This window comes from Melanerpes formicivorus, unplaced genomic scaffold (assembly GCF_026170545.1).
Source record: "Melanerpes formicivorus ecotype bairdi unplaced genomic scaffold, bMelFor1.0.p_v2 SCAF_173, whole genome shotgun sequence".
Lineage (NCBI taxonomy): Eukaryota > Metazoa > Chordata > Aves > Piciformes > Picidae > Melanerpes > Melanerpes formicivorus.
The window spans coordinates 353,967-366,684 of NW_027142525.1; the positions used below are offsets into that span (position 1 = coordinate 353,967).

The 12,718-nt window shown below is 53.2% G+C and overlaps 1 protein-coding gene across 1 annotated transcript in view; it reads right to left on the minus strand.

Moving 5' to 3' along the window:
* Nucleotides 1–3,609, minus strand: part of RNF43 (ring finger protein 43) — an 89,760-nt gene extending 86,151 nt beyond the window's left edge. The window contains exons 1-3 of the mRNA XM_068169248.1: nt 3,283–3,609; nt 2,911–3,036; nt 1,385–2,705 (exon numbers count right to left, since the gene is read on the minus strand). Of these exons, the coding sequence (XP_068025349.1) occupies nt 1,385–1,621 (237 nt within the window). The 5' untranslated portion in view covers nt 1,622–2,705; nt 2,911–3,036; nt 3,283–3,609. The remainder of the gene's footprint in view (nt 1–1,384; nt 2,706–2,910; nt 3,037–3,282) is intronic.
* Between the last annotated feature and the right edge of the window lie 9,109 nt (nt 3,610–12,718).

Sequence of the window (12,718 nt, forward strand, 5' to 3'; positions counted from 1 at the left end):
TGGCTAAGGCACTTTTTTTCCCCCCCCCCACCCCTAACCTAGTAATATAATTTTACAGCACAGCTTTCGTTCTGAGTAGCTCAGGAGGCGTGGAAAACACAGGCTCACAGGATGTCAGGGGTTGGAAGGGACCTCTGGAGATCATCGAGTCCAACCCCCCCCCACACCCTTTGCCAGAGCAGGAACAGAGAATCCAGCACAGGTCGCACAGGAACACATCCAGACAGGGCTGCAGAGGCTCCAGAGAAGGAGACTCCCTGGGCAGCCTGCTCCAGTGCTCTGTGAGCCTCACAATCAAGAAGCTCCTCCTTACGTTGAGGTGGAACCCCCAGGCTTTAGAAACAGCCCAAGCTGCCCATTTTCAGAGAGGTGACCACGTTCAGACCCATGGCTCAACTCTTCTTCCTTTTCTTGTCTTCACAAAAGTTGTGTGACTTGCATTTGGACTCCCAAGCTACAAATTGAATTCACATTACAACCAGCCCTTAGAAAGTCAAGGCTGGGGGAAAGCCATGCAAAACCTTGAGACTGGATATCGATGCAGCTGAGTTGCTCATTTTGGTGCTCTCCAGAATAAAGCACACGACTGCCGAGCAAATTGCCTACAGAAATGAGAGAGCAAGCACCAGGGCTCAGGAGCCCAAGCTCAAAACTTGGATCTGCCCACCAAATAGCTCAGCTCTGCCTCTTGGAAGCATCTGTACCTCATGGTTAAGATGGTCAAATGCTCTCTCTCCTCAGTAAAGGTCAGAAGCCAGCAGTAATTTCACTTACAGATGGTGGAGACACCACTGCGTGGGTAAAATTCAACTGCCATACACAGGCAACACACTAGACAGCAACTAGCAGGGTGAGACATTCTGGAGGGCAAAGGGTGGACGGGTATTTGAGCTGGAACAGAAGCCCAGCTGTCAGCAGAAGTGTGCAGAAAACCTTACAGACTTCACCAAAAGCCAGCAAGAAATGAAGAAATCCTGGGGTTTGCCAGACGTTTGGCGTCTCAACATGTGACTCGACACACTCAGCTTTACAACAGCAATTAAGATAGGCGCTAATCTTCATGGGATCAACCGACCACATCCGAAATTCAACGTGAAAAACGGCTCCAGATCGTCACCGGGTGGAGGCTCAACCATCCGCACCCTCCCTTCGGCCCCGGGACCTCGTGAGGGGCTGGAGGGGTCAGGAACACAAAGGAATGACCCCCCACGGGTGGACAGCTGACATGAAAAACGCCTCGTTGCGCTGGTTATAGATCTGCGGCCAGGAGATCAAACCCAAAAGCATCGCGCCGGGAGCTGAAGCAGCAAAGAGAGGCACGGGAGGAGAGGATGGAAGCGGAAGGCAGGGCAGGTGGAGCTGGATCAAACAGAGCTGCTCTTACCTGCAGCAGTTTCCCTTCGGCCGGCGTCACCTCGGCGACGTTGGCGAACTCCCCTTCCAGTATGATGGGCTCCACTTTGAGGGGGATGACCCTAATGATGGCTTTCTGCGCCGCCGCCCTCTCCGACTCGACCGCCGCCGCCAGCGCCAGCCCCGTATGGCCAAGTCCTGCCTGCAGGGTCGCCATGAGCAGCCAAGGCCAGAGGACAGCCAGCTGCAGCTGGGGGCCAGCACTCATGCTACCAGCTGCAGCAGCGGGCTCCGGCCACACATACCGCTCAGGAACGCGTCCTCACCCTGCGGCGGGCTCCTGCCGGCGGCAAAGCTCGGCGGGCGTCGCAGCGAGCGGTCCCAGCGACCGGGGAGCAGGGAGAGAGAGGAGAGAAGGGGCTCGGCGGCCGCCAGCGCTGCTCACCGCGCAACTCCGCCGGTTCTCGCCATCGCCGGTTCTCTTCCTCGGTGCCACGTGCTCAAAGGCCGCTGGGAGCTCAAAGGCATATTTTAAACAAACAAACGAGAAGGGGGGGGGGGAAAAAATATCCTGAATTATGGAGTCCCTCCTCCAGCAGATAAATCCAGAACGATCAGCGCAACAGGTTGCAAGCAAGAAGTCAGTTCGGATATGCAGGAACAGCAGGGAGCATTAGGAACTCCTCAGTCCCACGGAGATGAGGCACAGGGAGATCTCCCTACGGCTGTGGTGTCCTCGTGTCTCCTGGCCCGGAGTTGAGAAGATCCAGGGGTTCAGCAGATCCATCTCAAACGCCCCAGAGAGACACCTCACCTTCCTGCCAGCGTTTCCCACAAGGCAGGCTCAATCTCTTCACCTTGAATGTTATCTGCAGCTATCGGTCTCTTTCCCAGCAATCATGCAGGAGGCACTTCTTGAATCTACGGTGAAAGGAGAGTTGGCTTCTGCAGTGCTCTCTTCCAAACCGAGCTGACCCCTTCCATCCTCCTCATGCCACAGGTGCTTCATTCAAGTCTGGAGATCAACTTCACGTTTCTCTTAGGAATCAGAGTCTGGCTCCGGGTTCACTTCACGAGGATAATTAATCAAGCACGGAGCTTCTCTCCGTAGTTCCAAGCTCCCAGGAAATGAAAAAGGCCTCGCAGTGCTTTAGAAGTTTAGTTACCAAGCCGAGCAGGTATCAGGCAAAAATGCTCTGAGCATATCTGGTTTCTCTTGCACGCCTGAGTTCCGGTATGACCGCTTCCCAGCACACATCAAGAAGATCCCGACTTTAGGCCCCACAAAATAAAACATAAAGTTCCACAATCTGCCCAAAGGTCGCGAGAAATGCAGCGAGGAGTCTTCATAACTGGGAGAATTGAGAGAGAGAGAGGGCATTTTCAGTTAAAACTGCTGGGAGAATGATCAAACAGCCACGAAAAGTGAAAGAGAAAAGAAAACAACCAAGCGGGGGGAAAAAAAAGAAAAGAAAGGAGAAGGAAAAAAAAAAGAAGAAGAAAAAGAAGAGGAAAGGGAAAAAACCAAACCCAAACCAAACAAAAAGCTTTGCAAACCTGTTCGGCAGTGAGCCCGCTGGAGTCCGCAGGGGCCGGGCCGGGATGGTGCTGTAAATCCCAAGCAAAAGTTATTTCCAGTAGCATAAAAAGTACTGTGTGGGTCCAACCGTGCTTGGTATGGGTCTTGGAAAAGAACAAAAAAAAAAGAAGAAAAGAAACTAGAGTTGGGGCTGTAAAACCTAAAGCGAATCCATTTGAATAGAGAGGAAGCAATGCCTCTCGCACGCATGCAGCAGGCAGGTAGGTGCGAGTGGAGCTCCGCAGCCTGAAAGAGAATCCAGCAAGATCAAAGGGAGAAAATTACTGCAGACAGAAAGCTCCCGGGGCAGGCATGGCTGAAAGTGAAGTGTCCGCATGTAAGCTACAGACCCGAGAAAGAACCCAAAAACACTTCGGAAAAACTCCTTTGGAACACCCAGGTCTCTCCTCTCGCTGCAGCAACCGCAAGTGCCGGCTGGAGGGGCAGGCAGCAGGGAGGAAAATAAAGGCTGGCACATCAGCGGCGAGCCGGCAGCCAAGCCCGGCAAGCCTGCCGGACCCTTCCCGGGCAGGCGGATCCGTCCAGCAGCCACCGGGCAGCCCCGGCAGCTCCCGCGGAAAAGCTTTTCGGCCAGAAAAACCAAAAACTGCCAGCGGAGGCTGGGCTCGGCCCGCGGAGCAGGCAGGCTGCGGCTGGCCGTGTCGTCCTCCTCCGCCTCCTCCTCCCTCCCCCGGCCGGCCGCCGCTCTCCTACCTGCTGACACAAAGTGAGGGTGGAGCAGCCGGAGCCGCCTCCCCCCCGCGGGGCCGGGGCCGGGGCCGGGGCTGGGACCGCGGGCTCCCCCTCCCGCCCCGCCGCCCGCCTGCAGCGCGGCCCGGCGGCCAGCCGCTCCCGGGCCCTGGGCTCGGCGGGGAGCACCGGCATGGCCCCGCGAACGCAGCGGGGGCGGCCCGCGGGGCAGCCCTGGGCTCCCCGCCACGCAGCCGCCCGGGGTCCCGCAGCCGCCCGGGGTCCCGCAGGACCCTGTGCCTGCCGACCTGGGGCCGGCTCCGGCCTTCCTCAGGCTGTGGCCCGCTCGGATTCAGTAGCCCTTTTCCAGCTGCTCCTGCGAGGAGGTGTCAGGTCAGGCTGATGTCAGAGGTCTGGAATTCAGCTGTTCTTCTCCTCTGACATCACCCAGAGGTGAATAATGCTGCAGGTCAGACCCATAACCTCCAAGGAAGGTTGCAGCCGGTGCACGCAGCACAGACTGCCACCGGACAGACGGACCAGCTGCTGTTGCCACTGCACCTTAAACACAGGGGTCTCATGGCACGGCAGCTGGGGAGCACAAAGCCAAATTCAGGTGACAAAGCTGCAGCAAAATTCATCAACCATCATAGACTCACAGACTGATTGCAGTGGGAATGGACCTTGACAGGGTGCAGTCAGCAGGGACAACTGCAACTCCGTCAGGTTGCTTGGAGTGCCAAACAACCTGACCTGGAATGGCCCTGAGATGGGGCATCTACCCAAGCACCCCAAATCAGCCAGAGCATGGCTCCTGCAGGGTTTTGGAGCAGATGTGTGGCTGGAGGAGACTGCTGTGAGCACAGGGGGATGCAGCATTGGTAGGGATCATAGAATCGTTATGGTTGGAAAGGATCTCAAGGCTCAGCCAGTTCCAAGCCCCCCACCATGGCCAGGGACACCTCACACTACAGCAGGTTGCTCACAGCCACATCCAGCCTGGCCTTCAAAACCTTCAGGGATGAGGCTTCCACCACCTCCCTGGGCAGCCTGGACCAGGGTCTCACCACCCTCATTTTTAACCTTTCAGTCCCTGAACACTCTCACTGGTTTAGAAACACTTTCCACTTTGTTTTGTTTGAGGAAGGGCTGGATGTAAGCACCTAGCCTGTTGCTGCTCAGCTGGAATTGCACTGCACGTGTGTCACAATAGAGAATAACAAATGCCTCATTGCTCTCTACAACTACCTGAAGGGAGGTTGTAGCCAGGAAGGGGTTGGTCTCTTCTCCCAGGCAACCAGCACCAGAACAAGAGGACACAGTCTCAAGCTGCGCCAGGGGAAGTTTAGGCTGGAGGTGAGGAGAAAGTTCTTCCCAGAGAGAGTCATTCATCATTGGGATGTGTTGCCCAGGGAGGTGGTGGAGTCCCCATCCCTGGAGGTGGTCAAGAGGGGATTGGATGTGGCAGTTGGAGCCATGGTCTAGTCATGAGGTCTGTGGTGACAGGTTGGACTGGATGATCTTTGAGGTCTCTTCCAACCTTAGTGATACTGTGAGACTGTGAGGACAGTCTCTATGGCCACATTCCCTTTGCACTACCTAAAGCTCATCTAAAAGCGTTCTCAATTTGGACTGTTGGTGAATAATTGAAGGTTTTTGCCTCAGTCCATCCTACTGGCTCAGTGTTCACTTGGAACATCCTAACCATAGCCACAAAGCTCTGGAAGGAATACCAGAAGTGGTCCTGGTAGAGTCTCTCTGCTCCTTTCTTGTGCAGTTTGCTCAAGGCTGGCTCTAATTAATTGTAAAAGCAGTATGAACATGCATGAAACAATTAAATCCCTGCTGTTAGTGCTCTTCCACATGTATCCCCCCTAACACTGCCTAGAATGTGCCCCTTTTATCCCTCAGACAGAATTTTAACGTGCATATAAATGCCTAGCCATTTAAAACCTGAAGGTCTGTCAGGAGAAATGCAAGTCAATTTGAAAACCTGCAGATCCTAATTAAAAGACTAAAAATCATAGCTTGGCATTGGAGGCTCTGTTGGAATCCAAAGAAAGTGATTAAAGCAGAGGGATTCCTCATCAATGGAAAAGACCAGCAGCTGTCGTAGGTAATGGATCCCCACCTCCAAGGCGGGCGCTCGCAGCTGAAACAGAGCGCTGCTTTAGGAAGGAAGAGCATTTCCTGGTTAATCACTCAGAAAATTAGCTCATCTTTCCTAGAGCTGCTCTCCTGAAATCCCTGACCCGTTCCAACCCAGCATCTTGTGACTTCCCTCTGCTTTTGTTCCGTGCACAATTCCCAGCGGAGGGCCGGCGGGATGGCTGCGGGCAGAGACGGGGAGAGCGCCCGACGGCACCTCGGCTGAGCGTAGCGCGGCTCCCGACAGCGCCGACTGAAGAGAGCCCGAACGCAGCCCTCCAAACCAATCTGCTTCCCGCTAGCAAAGTTTGGAGACAGCTTATTCAAGGCCTCCTGCCCGCAAACACTTCAGGCTTTTCTGCGTCTAAAGACCACGAGCGGCTGAGTCATTACTTCGTATTAAACGCTCTGCCCACCCTGGACGCTTTGTAAGTTGACAGCTAGAAAAACATAACGAAGAGGTGAAGGCTGATCCCCCTACAAAGCTTAAATGAAAGCCCCCACCAGCAAAGAGAAAAAAAAAAAACAGGGGGGAAAAAAAAAAGGCAGTGGTTTTTATTTGAAACCAGCTGAAACGCTCAAAAATGGCTGCTGCGCGCTCAGCGCTGCCGCTGGAGCCTGCCCGGGGCTGAGCCCAGCTGGCAGCTGCTGCACATTTTCACATACTTGTCACCCACTTCTCACTCTCTTGTTTCTTCCTTCAGAAAGCACCCCTGCTTGCAAGCTCTGGCTTCCAGCAGCTGGAGATCTAGGAAGAAGAGGGGAACGCTGAGTAAATATTAGGGAGGTGATTCTCCCCCTCTGCTCAGCACTGGGGAGAGCCCCACCTGGAGTGCTGCCTCCAGTTCTGGAGCCCCTATGACAAGAGGGATCTGGAGGGGCTGGAAGGTGTCCAGGGAAGGGCCATGAGGATGAGCAGAGGGCTGCAGCACCTCTCCCATAAGGACAGACTGAAGGAGTTGGGGCTGTTCAGTCTGGAGAAGAGAAGGCTCCGAGGTGACCTCATTGTGGCCTTCCAGTATCTGAAGGGGACTACAGGAAGGCTGGGGAGAGACTGCTCAGGATCTCAGGGAGTGATAGGACTAGGGGGAATGGAATGAAGCTGGAGGTGGGGAGATTCAGGCTGGAGGTGAGGAGGAAGTTCTTCCCCATGAGAGTGGTGAAGCCCTGGAATGGGTTGTGCAGGGAGGTGGTTGAGGCCCCAGCCCTGGAGGTGTTTAAGCCCAGGCTGGCTGAGGTTCTGGGCAGCCTGATCTAGTGTGGGGTGTCCCTGCCCATGGCAGGGGGGTTGGAACTGTCTGATCCTTGTGGTCCCTTCCCACCCTGACTGATACTATGAGACTATGATACTATGATACTATGATACTATGAATATCGCTCCTTGGATCCGTTTCGCTTGGCAGGCAGCGTGGAGCGGTTGGGCTCCTCTCAAGGTGCTATCAAAGGTGGCCCAAAAAGGGCAGCTTGGAGCTTGGGGGATCTGGGGCCTGCTGGTTGAAGAATTGAAGTTATTCTGACTTTTCAAACATTTAGATACAAGCCAACAAGAAAACAGAGGGAAAGTGTTCCCATTCTTTCACGGAATCATTAGAGCTGGAAAAGACCTTTACGATCGTGAAGTCCAACCTTCTACCCAGCACCTCCACTGGACCATGTCCCCAGCTGCCACATCTATTGGGTTTTTGAACACCTCCAGAGAGGGTGACTCCACCACCACCCTGGGCGGCCTGTGCCAATCCCTGACCACTGTTGCAGGAAAGAATTGTTCCTAACATCCAATCTAAACCTCCCCTGGTACCTCTTGAGGCCATTTTCTCTTGTCCTGTTGTTAGTTACTTGGGAGAAGAGGCCAACACCAGCCTCACACCAACCTCCTTTTGGGTAGCTGCAGAGAGCAATGAGGTCTCCTCTCAGCCTCCTCTTCTTCAGACTAAACAGCCCCAGCTCCCTCAGCCTCTCCAGATAGTATCATAGTATCAGTCAGGGTTGGAAGGGACCACAAGGATCAGCTAGTTCCAAGCCCCCTGCCATGGGCAGGGACACCCCACACTAGATCAGCCTGGCCAGAGCCTCATCCAGCCTGGGCTTAAACACCTCCAGGGATGGCACCCCAACCACTTCCCTGGTCAACCCATTCCAGGGCTTCACCACTCTCATGGGGAAGAACTTCCTCCTCACCTCCAGCCTGAATCTCCCCACCTCCAGCTTCATTCCATTCCCCCTAGTCCTATCACTCCCTGAGATCCTGAGCAGTCCCTCCCCAGCCTTCCTGTAGCCCCCTTCAGATCCTGGAAGGCCACAATGAGGTCACCTGGGAGCCTTCTCTTCTCCTTGTGGTATATTACTTCAATGCACACTCTCTGCCATGGATCCCACCTGCCAAACATTCATGATTACAAACCAGAGTATAATCCACAGGAATGCCCACTCTGCTCATGACACACACCACCTTCCCTCCATGAAAGGCACCACTGCCTCAAGGAACACCAAGCTCCACAAGAAAATGTCTGGTGTCACACAGAGGACAAGCCAGAGGCTTATTTTCAGATGGTAACCTTAATCCATGGCCAGGCACAGATAATTCCAGCATGTGGCTTGATTGTGCAGGTCAAGAACATAGGCAAGCACCCTGATAGAGGCACAGCAGCACTGCCACTGTGAATGTCACCCAAGGGGACTTCAATTTCTGAGCAAACACACTCACAGCTCGGGAAGATCTCTCCAGCCCCTCTTTTCTTTCTGTATTACAGAGTTCCTCCCCAGCAGGCACCAGTTCTGTGCTTTCTGACATTCACCTCCTGCCAAAGCAGGCCCTCTTGGGAACACATCTTGAAAGTACAGGGGAATGGAGAAATGAGGAGGCAAGGGACAATGTGACTCTGAGTAGCATGAAGGTATCCAAGTCATCAGACTGCCGGGACAGGTGATTTGGAAGGCCTTCACTGAACACATAATGAAGTAAAAGGTAATGGCAACTGAGATGGAGCAAAGAGCCACAGCTGAAGCTCCTGAGACCAAGTGCACTTTGGGCTTCAGAGGGGAGATACTGAAGAGTTCAGGACCAGGCCTGTCCCCACCTCTTTACACCTTTGTAGGAGGTCTTGCTGTGGTCTGCCAGGAGCACTAATTAATTAAATGAGATTATGTTTGGCTGGAAGGTGCAGGAAACAGTTCAGGATAGCATGGGAGACCTAAGCTGACAGAAGATAGGCCCTTAGCAACTGCACTTATCCAGAGAAGGGCAACAAAAGTGGGGAGGGGTCTGGAGCACAAGCTCCATGAGGAGAGGGAGCTGGGGTTGCTTAGCCTGGAGAGAAGGAGGCTCAGAGGAGACTTTATTGCTGTCTACCTGAGGGGAAGTTGTAGACAGGAGGGGGTTGGTCTCTTCTCCCAGGCAACCAGCAGCAGAACAAGAGGACACAGTCTCAAGCTGTGCCAGGGGAGGTTTAGGCTGGAGGTGAGGAGAAAGTTCTTCATAGAGAGAGATTGGCCATTGGGATGTGCTGCCCAGGGAAGGTCACCATCACTGGAAGTGTTTAGGAAGAGATTTGATGGGGTGCTTGGTGCCATGGTTTAGTTGATTAGATGGTGTTGAGTGATAGGTTGGACTTGATGACCTCAAAGGTCTCTTCCAACCTGGTTAACTCTATTCTAGTCTAGTCTAGTCCATTCTAGTCTAGTCTAGTCTATTTGCCTTGGGGTGAATGAGAGGGGATGCACAGTGACCACCACTGCAGCAGCATGGGAGTGGATGGGAAATGTCTAGGGCACCTTGCAGCATGATAGTGATGGATCCATCTGAGTCAGTAGCATCTCAGGATTGCATCTCTTCAGAGGAAGTTGCCAGATGATGTGAAGGAGCAGATGAGTCACCAAAACGATCCGGCCAGCCACTGGGAGAGAAAGCTCAATGGACCAGCATACTTAAATGCTTATTAAACCCAGAAGTAACAAATTCCACCTGCTCCACTCTTGAGATCCCCCATTTCCAGAAAGAAGGGCTGCAAACAAGAATTTCTTCACTCAGAATCTGGTCCTTCTTGTGTACTCTTTAGCAGAGAAAGCACAAAGCAGGTCCAGTGCAGCTGTACTCACTAGTTGAGTGTACCTGGACCACAATGCATGGGGGACAGGGAAGGACACATGGAGGATTTGTGGAGTTCCCACCACTCATGCATCAACTCCAAAAGGACTCCTTGTGGCAAGTGCTGCTGATGTAAGCAGACAGATTTATTCCCCAAATCCCCTTTTATACATGAGCTCAGCTAGAAAGCAGAGGTGAAAGAAGATGATGCATCACCAGCACCTTCAAATCTATGTCCTAGGAGCAGAGCTTGGGGCTGAAAGAAGCAGTCCTGAAAGATGAACTGTGCCTCACACCTCAATGAGATAAACACACCAGAAACTAGGGAGCCATACCCATCATTTCACAAGAAAAAAGAGTGGGAAGGGAAGTGGTGACACAGCCTACACTTGTTTGCAACCATGTACCTCAGTGCTGAATTAAGTTCTGCAACCTCTGACTCCTGGGAGGCCTCACAGATAGCTCCTCTCCCACTGCTACCAAAGAGAATGGTGTCCCTCTGCCAAATGGTCAGGCACAAAGACAGCCAGTCCATGAGGAGCAAAGCAACCCAGAGGAGGGTTCTTCACCCACTGGCTAATCAACCTATGCCAAGGACACTGAAAAAAACCCTCAGGGAATGCTAAATGTTTGCATGGCTTAAAGAAAGGGACTAGAGAAATGAAGAGAAGTTTACTGAAGCCTTTCCTACTTCATAGTATAAAAGTGCCCAAGATACTGCTGGAGACAGGACAGTGGAGAAGAGAGATCTTCTGGGCAAGGACTTCTTACAAGGGCTTGCTGTGATGGGACGAGGGGCAGTGGCTTTGGGCTGGAAGAGGGGAGATGGAGACTGGAGATTAGGAAGAAATTCTTCACAGTGAGAGTGGTGAGACACTGGCACAGGTTGCCCAGGGAGGTTGTGGATGCCCCCTCCTGGAGGTGTTCAAGGCCAGGCTGGCTGAGGCCCTGAGCGACCTGGGCTAGAGGGAGGTATCATAGTATCATAGTATCAGTCAGGTTTGGAAGGGACCACAAGGATCAGCTAGTTCCAACCCCCCTGCCATGGGCAGGGACACCCCACACTAGATCAGCCTGGCCAGAGCCTCAGCCAGCCTGGGCTTAAACACCTCCAGGGCTGGGGCCTCAACCACCTCCCTGCACAACCCATTCCAGGGTTTCACCACTCTCATGGGGAAGAACTTCCTCCTCACATCTAGCCTGAATCTCCCCACCTCCAGCTTCATTCCATTCCCCCTAGTCCTATCACTGCCTGAGATCCTGAGCAGTCCCTCCCCAGCCTTCCTGTAGCCCCCTTCAGATCCTGGAAGGCCACAATGAGGTCACCTCAGAGCCTTCTCTTCTCCAGACTGAACAGCCCCAACTCCCTCAGTCTGTCCTCATAGGAGAGGTGCTCCAGCCCTTTGATCATCCTTGTGGCCCTTCTCCGGACACCTTCCAGCACCTCCAGATCCCTCTTGTAATAGGGGCTCCAGAACTGGACACAGTACTCCAGGTGGGGTCTCACCAGAGCTGAGCAGAGGGGCAGAATCACCTCCCTCGACCTGCTGGCCACACTTCTGATGCAGCCCAGGATCTGATTGGCTTTGTGGGCTGCAAGTGCACACTGAGAGCTCCTGTTGAGCTTTTTGTCCACCAGCACCCCCAAGTCTCTCTCCTCAGGGCTGCTTTCCAGGTGTCCCTGCCCATGGCAGGAGGTTGGAACTAAGATCATCTAGCTCATCACTTCCTACCCACCCCATTCCATGAGTCTGTGGTTTATCTTGGCTCTGGTTGGCAGGATGTTCTTAAATTTAGCTGAGCAACCTGTGTTGGTTTTCACTTGAAGAAAACCTGTTTCAGTGATTCCTGGCTGGCAGCTACAGAGAGAAATCCTGGAGGCAGCTGCAGTGAACCCATGGGAGTCTTTTCTTGCCACAGAGTAGCTGCAAAATGCAAAGAATCTGCTGCAGCTCTTGAAAGCAAAGCAATGCCTTCTCCACAAGGGAGGGTTTGATTCTTGGCCTGTTTACATCAACTACCACTTTGGTTTCAGCCCAGAGCTGCTCCCAGTCATAGAAGGGACTTTTCCTTCCATCTTCACTGCAGTGGCCTTTGGTGTTATATTATGTTTCATAGAACCACAGAACGGTTTGGGTTGGAAGGGACCTTGAAGATTATCCAGTTCCAACCCCCTGCCATGGGCAGGGACACCTCCCACCAGCCCAGGTTTGCCCAAGGCTTCATCCAACCTGGTCTTGAACACCTCCAAGGAGGGGGCATCCACAGCCACCCTGGGCAACCTGTGCCAGTGTCTCACCACCCTCACTGGAAAGAATTTCTTCCTAATCTCCAGTCTCCATCTCCCCTCTTCAAGCTTCAATCCATTCCCTCTTGCCCTATCACTATGCTGGCTCTTGTTGTGTGGTATCTACAGCTTTGTGTCTCCACATAACAAAGAAAAGTGAATCATGTCAGCAGGTGGACCAAAAGCTTTCTCTAGGGCAGGACAGGCATCAAAAGGCAGGCTCAGAGAACTTGCAAAGGAGGGTCCAAAGGAAAAAGAGAAAGAAATGGACAGGTCCCAGTGAAGAAACACCTGGAAACTGTCATCATGCAGCATTTCAGCACAGAAAGATTAAGGAAGAAGTCATCCCCAAAGGCTCACAGAGAAACTGCCAGACAGACACCAAGTCAGAGCAACACAAGTCAGCTCCTCTTCTGTTTCAGGCTGGCAGTTGGCAATGCAGCTGAGCTGAGGCAGCTTCAAGGCTTGCAGCCTGTGCCCAGTTTCCTTGGGACTAACTTGAGCCTGGTCATGTTTGGCTCAGGTGTGCTGTTTGTCTCTGCCCTTTACACATCCACCGAGGTACGAGCGTGGAAGC